A 13811-nucleotide genomic window follows, 5' to 3' on the forward strand; every position below is an offset into this window, starting at 1 on the left:
ATGATGTTTCTCAACGTATCCATAAAGCAAACAGCACCTTTGTGAGGCTGTATCCAGTAAAAAAAAAACAAGAAAATATCTATGAAGACCAAACTTTGTATTTTTCAAAGTAATGTTAAGTCTGTGCTGTTATATGGGTGTGAGACATGGAAGGTAACAAAAACGATCACCTCTAAACTACAGACCTTAATCAATCGCTGCCTTAGAAAAAAATTGAATAGCTTTTGGCCAGAAGTGATTCAAAACCAAGAACTTTGGAGAAAGACTGGAGAAACCGAGGTGCCCATACAGATAAAATGCCGAAAATGGAATTGGATAGGACATATGTTGAGGAAGGAAAATGAGGCTGTCGAGTGAGAGACACTAGACTGGAACCCGCAGGGAAGAAGGAACAGAGAAGGCATTGGAGGAAGGAAAGAGCTGGAATACTATGAAGAGAATTGCAGTCAGCAGGGCCAGCTGGAGATACTTTGTTGATGCCCTATGTTCCACAGGGAACAACAGGAATTAAATTTTAAAAAAAAAACTCATATCCAGTGCTTGAAAAATTTTCTTCAGAGCTAGGTGCCAGCTCTGAAAATCAGGTGCCAGGAAACCACCAACTAGCAATTGTGCATACTATAAGAAGCTGAGCCGGCCCCCTTCGTGGAACGGTTATCACATCGTGTTTGAATCCCGGACTGGGCATGGGCGTTTGTGAGTGTTCATTGATCAATTTCATCATATCATCAGTGATCTCCATCTTTGCAAATGAGCCAAATATGGAACAAAAAGCGAAGTAAAATAAAGCAAATCATTATAAGAAGCTGAGCATCATCGTATTCAAAACATCGCTAAATCATGTGAGAAAGCGGGAAATACGGGGTGAGGGGACAAAGAGTAAGAAGTTGTTACTGATTCTATGGAATGTTCACAAAGTTGATAAAAAAAAAATTGCTAATTTACGCAGTACTGTAATTTGAACTTAGAATCTTAAAAATTTCGTACATGTAATATTACAGCTAACGATCACAGTCGCCAGGCTTAAATTTTTAGTCGCCATGGCGACCTGGCAACCGGGATTTTTCTAGCCCTGCTCATATCATTAGCATTACTACTTATACATAATATGGACTCTGTGTGTGTGTGTGTGTGTGTGTGTTATCCATAAACATTCTATTGTAGTAACTTTAATTTAGTTAAATAATCTGAGGTAGGCTGAATCTGAGAACAATAAAACAAAAAAGAAGAAAGAAAGTTGGAAGTGGGGATTTAGACTGGAGAAGAAAAGCGACGCCACATCTCCCCTGACACACACTTAATGAGACACTTCCTTATTTCATCAGCTATTGAAATTATCCGATGGAGAGCCTCCTGAAGCGTACATGAGTACTGAACATCAAGCAAGACTTTCAAAGATGGAGGGAAAATGCACCTTGGTGTACAATTCTCACACAAAGCCTATGTATGGAACTGTTTCATTATGCATAGCCCTCCTCCTCTATCCACAGAGCAGCCAATGCAGAACTGAAAGTGAATGCGTGATTTTGTTGGAAGAATGCCAAGTTAAAGAGTGCCTCTTCAAACAACGTTTAATGACTCGTCCCGAGATGTTGCATTAACAAATCAGAAGATGTCGAGTAGCAAAAAGTCAAGGGAGTGTATACGAAGTTAACAGCGGTCACCTGCTCCTGTGTAACAACACTTATGGTGTTAGGTGAATATTTTGCCCTTCTGTCACTTTTGACTAAGCACATCAATAAGAATAGCTGATCATGAGATGAAAGTAATGAAGGACACTCACACAGAAATACCCATGGCTAGGACAGGACCAGAATCTGGAAATTTTGGTGGTACGATTGTGTGTCAAGAGCTCAATATGCTCAATCACAAAGACAACATGACATGAATCCTTCATATTTGCTCAAGGATAACCTCTTCATTTGAAAGTTGCGAAAGAATCATTTTACGTCAGTTCAACCAGACCATGGTACCCATTATCTCAGATTTTGATGAAACTTGTAGTAGCCCTTCCATGGTGCTGAGAATCCACATATTTTCCCTTCTAATTTGTCTGGTTTCATTTTTATAGCCCTAAACTTTCAGGAATTCCTCTTTTCTTCCATTCCCAGTCTCCAGGGTGAGCTGCACTGTCTTAGAAAATGAATTATGAATTATTCAATCGTTTTGAAATTTGACAAAAATGTAAACCAAACAATAAGGATTTCAGAAAAAAATGACAACATATTTTAATACACCAATAAATTAATAAAATATTATTATGTTTTGTTGCTTTTGGTTTACTAAAATTTGAATGATCATTGTAAGAAAAGGTGCAACACCAACACATGTATTTTAAAGTGAACTTGGATATATGATCTAATGTACCCAGAAAAAAAATTGAGGCTCATTTAGTATTATCTGAAAATATGAGAACTTATTTCTGAAATTTGTTCAAAATGGATATCAGATGTTATATTTTCAAAAATTAACTCAAAATCTAAGAATCTATATCATTCAAGCCAGGCGGCGCAAGGAAGTTTGCCCCCTCTGTAAAATGGATGTCAACTGAAAAGTATATATTTCAGACATATAATTTTATTTCAGTCATAGTCATTACGTGTCCCTCCATGGAAAAAATCCAATGGCCATCTATGAATGTTTTGGTCTTATTGCTTGTGATTATTTGACTGAAATCATATCCTTATATTTACTTATATTAATCTATTTACATTTGTTAAGATAAAGACACATTTCAAATATTAAATTTTCTCATAATTTCACAAACATTTGCACATAAAATTATCCACATATTATATTCGACAAAATATTATGTGTATCGATAGGTATACATTTTCTTCTTTGAGTAAATAATCAAGAAACAAAACACAAGAATACTATTCACAATCATCATCATTATATGTGTGAAATACATACTGTTAGGTTGACATCAATTTTGCAGAGGGAGGTACATCCCCTCTTGCCCCACCTTCTGGACATCAATAAAAACATTATTTAAAATTTTCTTTAATGATATTTTGAAGCTAGATTCTTAGATTGTGAGTTAATTTGGAAAATATAAAATCTGGTAGCCATTTTGAAAAAAAAAATCAGAACTTCTCATACAAGGTGGTGCATATTGTATCTACCAATATCATTTGGCAACCCTGACAGAACGCAGGTGCACATGTGCGGAAGTTTCCCAAGCTTAGGCAGATGCAAGTGTGGCAATCAGTCTGCCATGGAAGGTTGAATGAAAAAAAAATATCCATTTTATTTCTGGGTAAGTTAGATCATATATACAAGTTCATTTTAAAAATACTTGTTTTAGTTGCACCTTTCCCTTTCAATGATATTTCAAATTTTAAGAAGCCATGTTTCCAGCTAAAAAAAAAATCAGATAATAATATTTTATTAATTTATTGGTGTACTAAAATATGTGATATGCTATCATATCTTTTTCCTGAAATCCTTATTGTTTGTCAAATTTAAAAAAGATTGAATAATTCATAAGGGAGGTAGATAGATTTATTATTTAGTGCAGCTGACACTGGAGGCTTTGGGAATGGAAGGAAAGAGGAATCCCTGAAAGTTTGAGGCCAATGAAAATGAAACCAGACAAGTTAGAGACAAAAAAATGTGGTTTCTCACCAAAATGTGTTAAGTTTAATCAAAATCTGAGATCATAGGTACCATGGTATGGTTGAACTGATGTGGAATGATTCGAAAGTAATAATAGTAGTAGATACAGAAATTTGTTATTATTATTTTATTTTATATTAATAGCATTGTAGTGTTGCTACTTATTACAATGCATGGCCCAAGTTCCTTTTGTTTTACTGGGATTTCATCATGTTACGAATGCAATTTTAACATGGTTCGATTTTGATTTACTTCTGTTAATACATACTACAGAGTTTTAGCGATTACTTAAAATTTTGTTCAATATATGCTTTCGTACTTAGGTTAGGCAGACCAAGTTTGGTTCTCTTAGCATTAAAATAAAATACCTAAATGCATTCTACTAAGGTTTCGATTTACTTCTACATTAACTCCCACTAGTCTATGATACTTGCAGTCGCTTGTCAATGGAAAATACATTGTCCACGGAAAGCGTGCATGTTTGTGTAAGGTAATTTTTAAGTTGTTTTTTTCAACATAAATAACTTTTTTTTTTCGAAATTCAAACAGTGCTCATTACTTTAAGGAAGGTTCAAATTTTGTGTGACAATGATTGCCAAAATTCTACGATGCTTCTTCTTGCTAGGAGAATTTTAAAAAAATTATAAAAACAATCTGAACTGTTATGCAATGCATATTGGAGAAGTAAAGGTGTGTCTGAACTTTCAATAGTCTTACCTTTGACTTTAAGACCTCAGAAAGTTAAACCAGTTATGTCAACCGAGGGAGCCACTTTACTTAAGTTGGTCAGTTTTCAGACCCCCTTCCTTTCACCACAACCACTAACAAATGGTGTTTTCTACTGTGGCCAGCATCATCTCAATAGGACTTTTTGTGAGTTACTATAAATATGCGCAATATCAACATCAAAGAAACCTTACAATGTGAAGCATCAAATTCAGGAAACCAAAGGTTGCATATAGGTTTTCATGCAGTTCTTTACCTAGGCTAAGTTTTCTGTCTCAAACTCTTGATACGTCCCTTTTCAATCTATGTTGTAAAAGCCTGGGCTGCAACAACCCAGATCCCCTTTCATAGTGCAATTGGGGAGGGATGCTGGATAAGCCATTTATGACTGGCGAAAGACACACTTGAATCACTCTTCAGTCTTCACAGAAGTAAACAATACTACAGGATGATTTTATTTACTCTTTTTCAATCACCCAACATTATTTCTATCTCTTCCCATACTTTATTCCTGAGATTAGAAATTTTGAAAATATTAGAATTTGAGAAGGGTTTTGAAATATATATTTATCTACATAGGTTTTAAATTGGATACATATGAATTCAAACATGAACATCTCAATATTATTTCCAGAGGAGGCAAGCAAAACATTCTCACCAACAAAAAACACTGCTTCAATTCTATGCTATTTCATTTCTGTGACAACTTGAACAAGTCTGTCTTATAATTATCAGTATTTCTTATTAATTAAAGCAAATTATTTTATTAATTTATGTGTGTGAAATATAAAATTTTAGGCTGACATTTACTTCATAGGGAATGTGCCTCACATCTTTATGATGCCCATGACACCCTACCCTTTCTTGTTTTTTTCTCTAAGGAAATAAATCAATTTTCTAGCCTGCCCACCCAATTCATAACATGACATTTTAAAACAGAGAATTCTGTTATGCCACAATTCTGTAATCCTACGTAATGGGATAGGTAGGACTATGCTGGGCTTAAACAGCCACATGTAAAGCTGTAAGTCCAATTAAGTTTTGTTGATTTGGGATAGGTAGGATTTCGACAAGTGTAATTGAAGAAAAGATTTTCGAGATGAATATCTGATTCGGTGTTTTTCATTCTAATTGTAAACAATATGGAATTAGCTGTCACAGTAGTCTATTCGGTAGAGCATCTGACTGCCATGCAGGAGAGTACATTTCGATTTCCAGTTTGGGCGACAGGCCCGTAGCTAAAATTGATCTCCAAGGGGGGGGGGGTTCACGGTTATCAAGGGGGGGGGGTTTGTAAAGCAAGTCCCTTTTTCAAAAGTTTAACAGTATTAAATTAAGGTAAATTATGTGTAAATGTGTGTGGGAAGGGGGGGTCATTAAGTTACATAAATTTAGAAATATCTTACAAATATACTACGTTGAAGTGATAATTGACTGCTACTGAAATAACACTCCATACTATTTTTGATGATATAGATATTTATATCACACAAAAGAAAATGCACAATATTCAATCATAGTGGCTACAGTACATTCCACCCCCGGCTGAAAGAATAAAACTTCTCTTCGTTCCCAAAACTTGGGATCTGTTGACCTTTGACGCAGATATGGAAGGAATATTGATGATTACGTCAAAGTCTCAGATTTCTGTCTAAACGGGAGGCCGCAACAGGGACAGCGTAGGTACAGATAAAGAAGCTCCCCTGTGAAAGAACTTTCTAAAGTCTAGAGAAGAGAATCTTCCAAATACTTGCTGCTACTTATACTTCTTCTTATAAATAAGATGAATTAATGTAATAGCTGCTTGTTCATTTTCTGTGAATTTATCCTTCATGAAAATTGTGAGCAAAAAAATATCTGTCTACATTTTCACTCTTCACTGCAGATAAATTATACAAAATAGTTTTGCCTAATGTCAAGTGTCTGGGGGGCTGACGACAGTTCCGGGGGGGGGGGCTAAGCCTCCCTGGACCCTGCCTGGTGGGCGATTGGAATTGTCCCTGCATAAAGTGGCTCTAGGGTTCATCCGTCATCAAAAATATGGGTACCTGGGAGATAAAGGCAGCGGAGCATGATGCTGATCATATTACCTCCAAAATGGCAGAGATTAAGAATGTGTGGGCCCCTACCCCAAGCGATCCCTAAATGTGGCTTCATGGCACAGTGCAATATGCATGGGGATCTTTGTCTACCTTATCTATATGGAATTAACACTAGTGGAATCTGTATTTTAGTGTTGACTGACAGTAAACGTATATGGTAGTGTAGGGTGGGTGATTGATATTTCTAAAGCTTGTCCCACGTCTAAGGGGGCTCAGAGTATGCTGTTAACGTGTTGCTGTTTTCAGCGAAAGGAATGAAGATAGATTTTTACAATGATAAAACCGGATAACGTAACAAACTTTCCCGAGCTTTGTAAATTCGTTAAAAGTTCGGAATATCGGAGACAAATTTATTCAATTTTACAGAAGAAACTACTTACGGAAATGAGTTTCTACAAGGTTTCCAACGTTCGTCGAGGTGTTTTCTTTCATCGTGGAACATATTTGACCGGGAAATAATATATTTTTCAAGAGAAATATCTCACCGACGCACAATTGCGATTGCTCTCATTTGCTTCGCCTACGTGAACTGCATGCTGCGTACGTTTGATGACGTAATCCCCTGTCAGTGTTTCCAACATCTCTTTTTTTCACTATGCTTGCCTAAACAAATCTAACCTAACCTTATCGGAAATGGTTCGTGGGGCTATCTGTGAATGGTTCGTGGGGCTATCCGTCAGCTACAGTGCATAACAGTTCGTGGGGCTATCCGTCAGCTGCATAATGTACAATTTGCACATGACGAACACCATAGTAGGTATTTTTTGGTGAAGAAGGTTGGAAATACTGCATTCCGACCACTTGAGTCAAAATGTGCCCGCCATATTGTGTGTCACGGAAGCTAAGAAAGGAATAAAAAAAATCACTGTAAATGTGAAAAATTGTGTTTGTTTTCATGTAAAAAGCATAATGGCACCTTGAACTATGTTCCGCAATACACAATAGGTAAGTACGAACCATGCGAAACAGAAATTATCCCATTTTAATGTGTCTCCGATATACCAAACTTTTACCAAATAATGAAAAACAATACAGTACTCCTCCACACTACATTTAAAAGGAAGTACAACAAAACAAAACACTGTCCGACGTAAATTGATGAGGATTGGCTAACACGGGTGACGTCACTGACAGATCTGCTTCTGCTACTGACAGATGGGAAAGAAAATAAACTTTGCAATGTGGTTATAAAACTCATTTGCAATTTTCAAATCGGAATTGTTAATTTAAAGAAAGGCATGTTGTGATAATGAGTAATACATAAAACTTACTGATTCTACTTATACCCAAATCCAGTGACAGCGAGGGTGGGCCGTAGCCCCCCAATTTTCGCCACTTTTGCCCCCGCACTATACTAAACCTTATATACAAAGGGACAAGGGTGGCCACAGGGGGGGGTTCATGGCGCGCCTGCGTCATGGGAATTTTGGGGGGAGACAAAATTTTATATCAATTCTATATATCTTCACACAAATATGGGGGTATATCGTATCGTTTGATTGACTTGTTATTGATTTTTAGTTTTGATTATTATGTACAGTTTTTCTATCTACCTGTTGGTAATAGCGGCGATAGGGTTGAAATGAAACACCACCTCTTATGTCTTTAGAATCGATTTGAATTATCTGCTTTTCTCGTTTTCGTCAAGTTCAGAGCTGTAACTAAGGGCGGCGGGAGTCGGCCATGGGCGCAGAATGATCTAAAAAAAGTTGTAAAAGAGAGAATGCCATGGCGTCCAGTGAAATTATTTTCGCCCTATTAAATCAATATTGTTTTCAATTGTAAAAATTGGATCTAAAAATTTCCTTGCTCGCTTCGCTTGCATTATACTTCTTTTCTGTAATATAATGCATTTAAATAATATGTGTTGTATATTTGTATTGAATAAGCTTTGAATACATTGTTAGCTTGTTGCATATGTATTTTCTATTTTATGTCGCTCCATGTTGCATATATGTGTAAAACATATGTTGTACATGAAAGTTACACATGTATCTTCGGAATGCATTTATCATTCATTTTCTGCCATTCAAAAATACAGTTTGTGTGCTTGATTTCCATTATGTGAAATTGACGATGTTAAAAAAACATTACAAATCGTTTGTTCAAAACAAATGCTTCAGCACAGACTTCTATCCCCATTTTGCGTAATTTACGAGGATAATAACGTATTTGATACTACTACTATTACTGGTAGTAGTAGTAGTAATAATAATAATAATAATAATAATAATAAAGCCATTATTAATGTTATTATTATAATTGGTACGTTTATCCTGGTACTTGCCCCCCCGCCCCATACAAAACATTTTGGTTGCCCTGTGGTATTATATTTTTCCGCAAATTTTGTGACAAAAATAATTTGAGTAATTAATTCGGCATAAACTGGGGGGGGGGGATGTTCTACCCTTTTTGGGGGAGTGCGTTATGGGCCTTGGGGTGGGGATGAGCACCCATGCAAAGGGAAATATACTGTCTTTGCCCCCAGTTTTGCACTTTGCCCCCCCCCCCCCTCGGTTTTGGAACCCAATCGCCGCCAATGCTTAAATCCATAGGCGTAACCTGGCGGAAGCAAGAAGAAGAATCGCCCCTCTCCCCAAATTTCCCAAATTTCGAGATGTAAGGCTTGATTCATATCTACGCTCAAGCAACACTCAGTTAATTCTCCCCTAACGCTCCGCTCACGGTCAGGAGGTATCCACACTAGCAGTCAAGGTCCCCCCCCCCCCCCTTGAAGATACGATCAACGTCAGTCTTGTGTTGGTTTCTTCACAGAGTACACCGATTTTTCTGTATGAAAGCTTGCCGATTGTGCTAACTACAATGTTGAAGAGATTTTCAACAACGGGCTTGGCTGTTGCAGCACTGGCGTTAATTAGAAGAAAAAGAATTGCGAAAGCGGGGATTCATTGATTTGGTTCATTTACTTTGCGTTGATGCCAGTTTTGACTAATCTTGAGGATGATAATGAGTGATGATTAAATTGACGAAGGAACATGACAATGAACATCCATGCCCAGGCCGGGATTCGAATCTGGTATCGTAGCACGCTGTGCTAACCACTCGGACAGGAGGTCGGCTATTATAAATATAATGTTGTTTATAGATGTTATACTTTTGGTTTGAAAGCGGTAAACGTTCATTTGCAACTACAATGTGCGAAACTGTAAATGTAAACTATGCTAACACTACTTTGTCGATCTAGGTTTGACATGAAAAATTTCGGGCTCATTGTTTCATATCGACATTGTTGGCCATTTCTTTTATTAGAAAGTTTCAGATACAACACATGACAGCAGATTGTAAGCCTAGTTTCAGGGACACGATTGTTACGCACATCGTGTGAAACGTGGCCTCCCTCGACTTTTTTTTTTTTAAAAAAAAAAATAGGGAGTTATTTTGTATCGTTTTCCGTAAACGAAGAACAAGTTCGTTGTTAATCTTGATTCGGGGCTAGATATCAATTATTTTTCCTTTGGCAGAGGGTCGACCACCACTTCCCTTCCCTTTGCACACACAAAAATGGCAATTTGGTTGTCCGAAAAAATATGACCGCTTTTTGATTTAATGATTTTAATTGATGCAACGGGTTGGTAAAAGGCCGTCGTTACAACTAGTGTTTACGGATCATATTTGTGGTTAGTCCCCTATTAATTTATTTTTCATTTGCTAATTTTAATTTGGTTGTTTCGGTCAGGTTTTTTTTCTTCTTAAATTTCTTTAACTTGGGTTCATGAAATCACATATTTTGACCGATGTTTTACAAACAGAATTAAGAAGAAAAATATTGTGGATTTTTTTTTTTTTGCTCAATGCCCTCATCAATCAATTTTATCATTACTCGCTTTTTTCTGTGTTTCAATAGGTAATTGCCTTCTGACGTCTCATCTTCTACGCACAAAACTGGGTTACGTACCCTCTGCAACGGGGCTGAAGAATGCTACTGAACCTTATCAGACGTTCACATCAACGATCGAGATCAAGTCAAGCTCCGCCCCCTCACGCTCCAGTCAAATATTCTTTCCACCCGATCGTGACAGGACACCGAACTGAACGCGATTGAACAAACCCTCATCACAGCGCCAGGTGTGACCATGGGGGGAGGGTGATCCGAGCGATACTGGAGCGTAGATGTGAATCAAGCTTAAAACCTCCTGTAACCTGAGTGAGGTTAGGGCCCAAATTACACTGCTGCTCAAATCCATTGGCTTACCCAGGAATTTTGCCACATTTTATATTACTTGATGTTTTTTTTTTTAGAAATGCTGTATTAAAAAGGCGATATTCCTGAGCTTGCTAACCCTATCGGATAATTGTTTCCTAATATCAGCATTAAAAATTGCAAGAAATAGTAAAGTGGTATGTGATTAATGGAAATGGGCGGTTCAAATTTGTTCAAGAAATGTAAAAACACATCTCTCACCGCCGTCAGAATTATTTAACGCCTTAGCTGCCATGGGCAATTTAGCGAATTATCTATAGCATGTACAGTTGTACCGCCGACGGATCAAGTTTGTGTTTTACCAAGAGGCCAGTTGACCCGCCGGCAGTCAAGTGGCCGTTAAATTTAAATTTCTCATGTTTTGTATAGCTATGTGGGCACATAATTATAAATTCAATGTGGCCTGTCGGGAATAGTATTTTCGTTCTAGCTACAAGCGGAATATTTATATCATTACTTTTTCTTATTTACATATTTTACTTTAATTATGATATTTTAACGATTATTGTTTCCATTAGTACTAGCTAAAAAAAAATTGCGTAAATTAATTATTTCCGTCTATTTTTCTTATAAGAGAGCCGAGGTAGACTTGTTGTCGATGTCGGCCTCCATGGCGGAGTGGTCAGCGGCCGGAGCATGGTGCTCATCACATCATCACCTTCAAAATGGCAGAGTTCTAGAATATGTGGGGCCCTACACCTACATTATAGAACTTCTCGAGTTCGAGTCTAGGTCTTGGTATGGGTGTTCATTGTGGGTATCCTTCACAATTATATTGGAGCAATCCGCAAACCCCTCTAAAGTTTTCGTCATGTATCTGACGATATTAATACCCATGAAAAAAATGGGTCAACGGATAATTAAAGATTATGATTATGATATGATTTGCGACAACTTCTACAGTTTCTCGAAAAGTTAAAAATGTATGCCCATTTTGGTGCTACCACCTAAAGATGCACTCGCATCCAATCAGGTTGAAAATTCTACACACTCGTGTGTATAATCTTCTTTCATCCCCCCTCGTTGCGATTAGCCAAGAATGACAGAAAAAAAAATTAAATGTCTATACAAAAGATTGCTTTCATACGAGAGTAATTTAGGACCTTTGTTCTCATTATACTTTTGTGCAATTTTTTTTTCAAATGAAGTTGAAAAGTTAAGAAACTCAATTTTTATAGAGCCCCTTATTCAGTTCTGCAATAACTCCAAAGCTGGTACAGCAACCACTGGACGTAAGGTCACTCTTATCTTCAGTTGAAATATGAATGACAACCAGGGGCCTGCTCAAGAGGGATTAGTGGGTTAGCGTGTGTAATCACCCATTTGGTCCGGCGTTCTTTAAAATAAAGGAGCGTCAAATGCTGGAAAAGAAATGGCAAAATATAGGACTTACTAAAACTATCATAACCGCCTCTTTCAAAATTTTAGACACGCCACCGATCAATCCTCAAAAACTTAGTCTTTCCAGAAATCAAATGAACAATAATTCTAGAGCAATTTATTATCATTCGTTGTTAGGAAAACTTCATGACACGTTCGTATGCACCTTTCACAATTTCCTGTTGTTGTTTTTTCTTCAACCATCTTCACCTTCATATTTTAACTAGAGAAGCTCTTCTGCGCGCTATTGGACATTTTCTTTCGGCGCTTCTGTATCTCGTAAACTAATAGGTTATACTTACCGACGATTTTCCGATCTCCCATCTTTCCATGTTGCTAAAAACACAAAGAAGATAAACAGTCCGGCTGTAGGTTTCATTTTACCGTTTCTGAAGTCAATTCAAAGATCTGAACACTTGAAAATGTTGTCACGGCGGTCTTCGATAGTGAATACTATCAGTTTGCACCACGAAATGGCTGCCACAGTGAACTTTGACCACTTCTAAAACACACACGCGCGCATTCTTGGAGCCTGAAAGTTAAAAAAAAAAATCAATCACCGAATTCTTCCTTCCACGAACCACAAGTGCACTGAAAGACAGCAATAATCTCAAATTGTCCTTCTTTTAACAAGCACAGTACGCCTTATCAGCCCGTCTAGTGTCGAATGATTGAGCTGCATATGATTGAAAAGGAAGGGGTCCAAACTGGGGAAGACAAAATTGAGGGAGGGGGAAGAAGATAATGACGCACAAAACTCGACAGCTGGGTGTCTGCAGGAAAGTGACCCTTCACAGAATTGACTCCGAGTAAGATGGGAGGGGAAATGAAGAGTGCTTGATTTGAATCTTTCGGAAATGCCCAGTAGATTACACTAGCTGTGTTTACTAAAGGACAAAGGTTATCAGTGCGTCTATGTCAGTGTTATTTGGAGGTTTCGTTTCTAGTTCAGCGAATCTCCAACCTACAATGACGCGATGCAATTCTAATGATGATGTTACATCCCGTTTCCCTTAATTAAATCGTGCAAGAACTCCGGAAACGTCGGCGATAACATTTTCTTGAATATGTTCAAGGGAACAAGATAAGAAAGTGATGTAAGAACAAGGGATTTCCCACCTTTCCTCGTTCTCCGTATTTGTAGAAAACCGATCTCTGATGCAGAGCTCTACAGGACGGAGCACATAGTATGGGCAAAATCTACAATTAGAATTGCTGACATTCTGATCTAAAAATAATCAGATCTAAATTATATTGTCATAATAAACAATATAGCCTATTTTAAAAGCAAACAAATAATTTGCAAGCTACTTAATGTGGAACTAGAAATCATTCCCGTGGGTTTTCGTGCCAGTCCCAAGGCTGTGGACACATCCCCCCAAAGATGTTCATCAAAATCCCCCACACACAAATATAGTTTGGATAAACACGCAGTAATTACTTTTTTTTTAGAAATAAGCAGGTTTGCCTCATGGAGTAGTTGTCAAGCATGCTGGATTTGTAGTAAAATCATAGGTCAATTGCAGGTATGATCTCCACCAGCATCAAAAAAGAAAGAAAATGAAGTAAAGTTCACCTAAAGACATAGTGATGAAATATTTTCGGGTGTCTCATAACCAGAGCTAGGAATTTTAGGTGCAAAAATTTGCCAATAAAGGTGCAAAAAAGGTGCCAATTTTTGTACAAAAAAGGTGCTAAAATAGGTGCTAATTTTCAGATGTAAAATTTATTGTGAGCAGTGCATACATATATGATTTAAC

General features: G+C 37.3%; 1 protein-coding gene across 3 annotated transcripts in view; it reads right to left on the bottom strand.

The window, feature by feature from the left end:
- LOC145994643 (murinoglobulin-1-like) overlaps nucleotides 1-12855 on the bottom strand; it is a 164140-nt gene extending 151285 nt beyond the window's left edge. For 2 of the 3 annotated variants that reach the window (XM_083130739.1, XM_083130741.1), the window contains exon 1: nucleotides 12354-12854. In XM_083130739.1, coding sequence (XP_082986865.1) covers nucleotides 12354-12430 — 77 coding nt within the window. In that variant the 5' untranslated portion in view covers nucleotides 12431-12854. Of the gene's footprint in view, nucleotides 1-12353 lie in introns of all 3 variants that reach the window. The other variant, XM_083130742.1, reaches the window with a different exon arrangement.
- Nucleotides 12856-13811: the final 956 nt, after the last annotated feature.

The sequence above is a fragment of the Lepisma saccharinum genome, chromosome 11 (genome assembly GCF_977018435.1).
Source record: "Lepisma saccharinum chromosome 11, izLepSacc3.1, whole genome shotgun sequence".
Taxonomy (NCBI): domain Eukaryota; kingdom Metazoa; phylum Arthropoda; class Insecta; order Zygentoma; family Lepismatidae; genus Lepisma; species Lepisma saccharinum.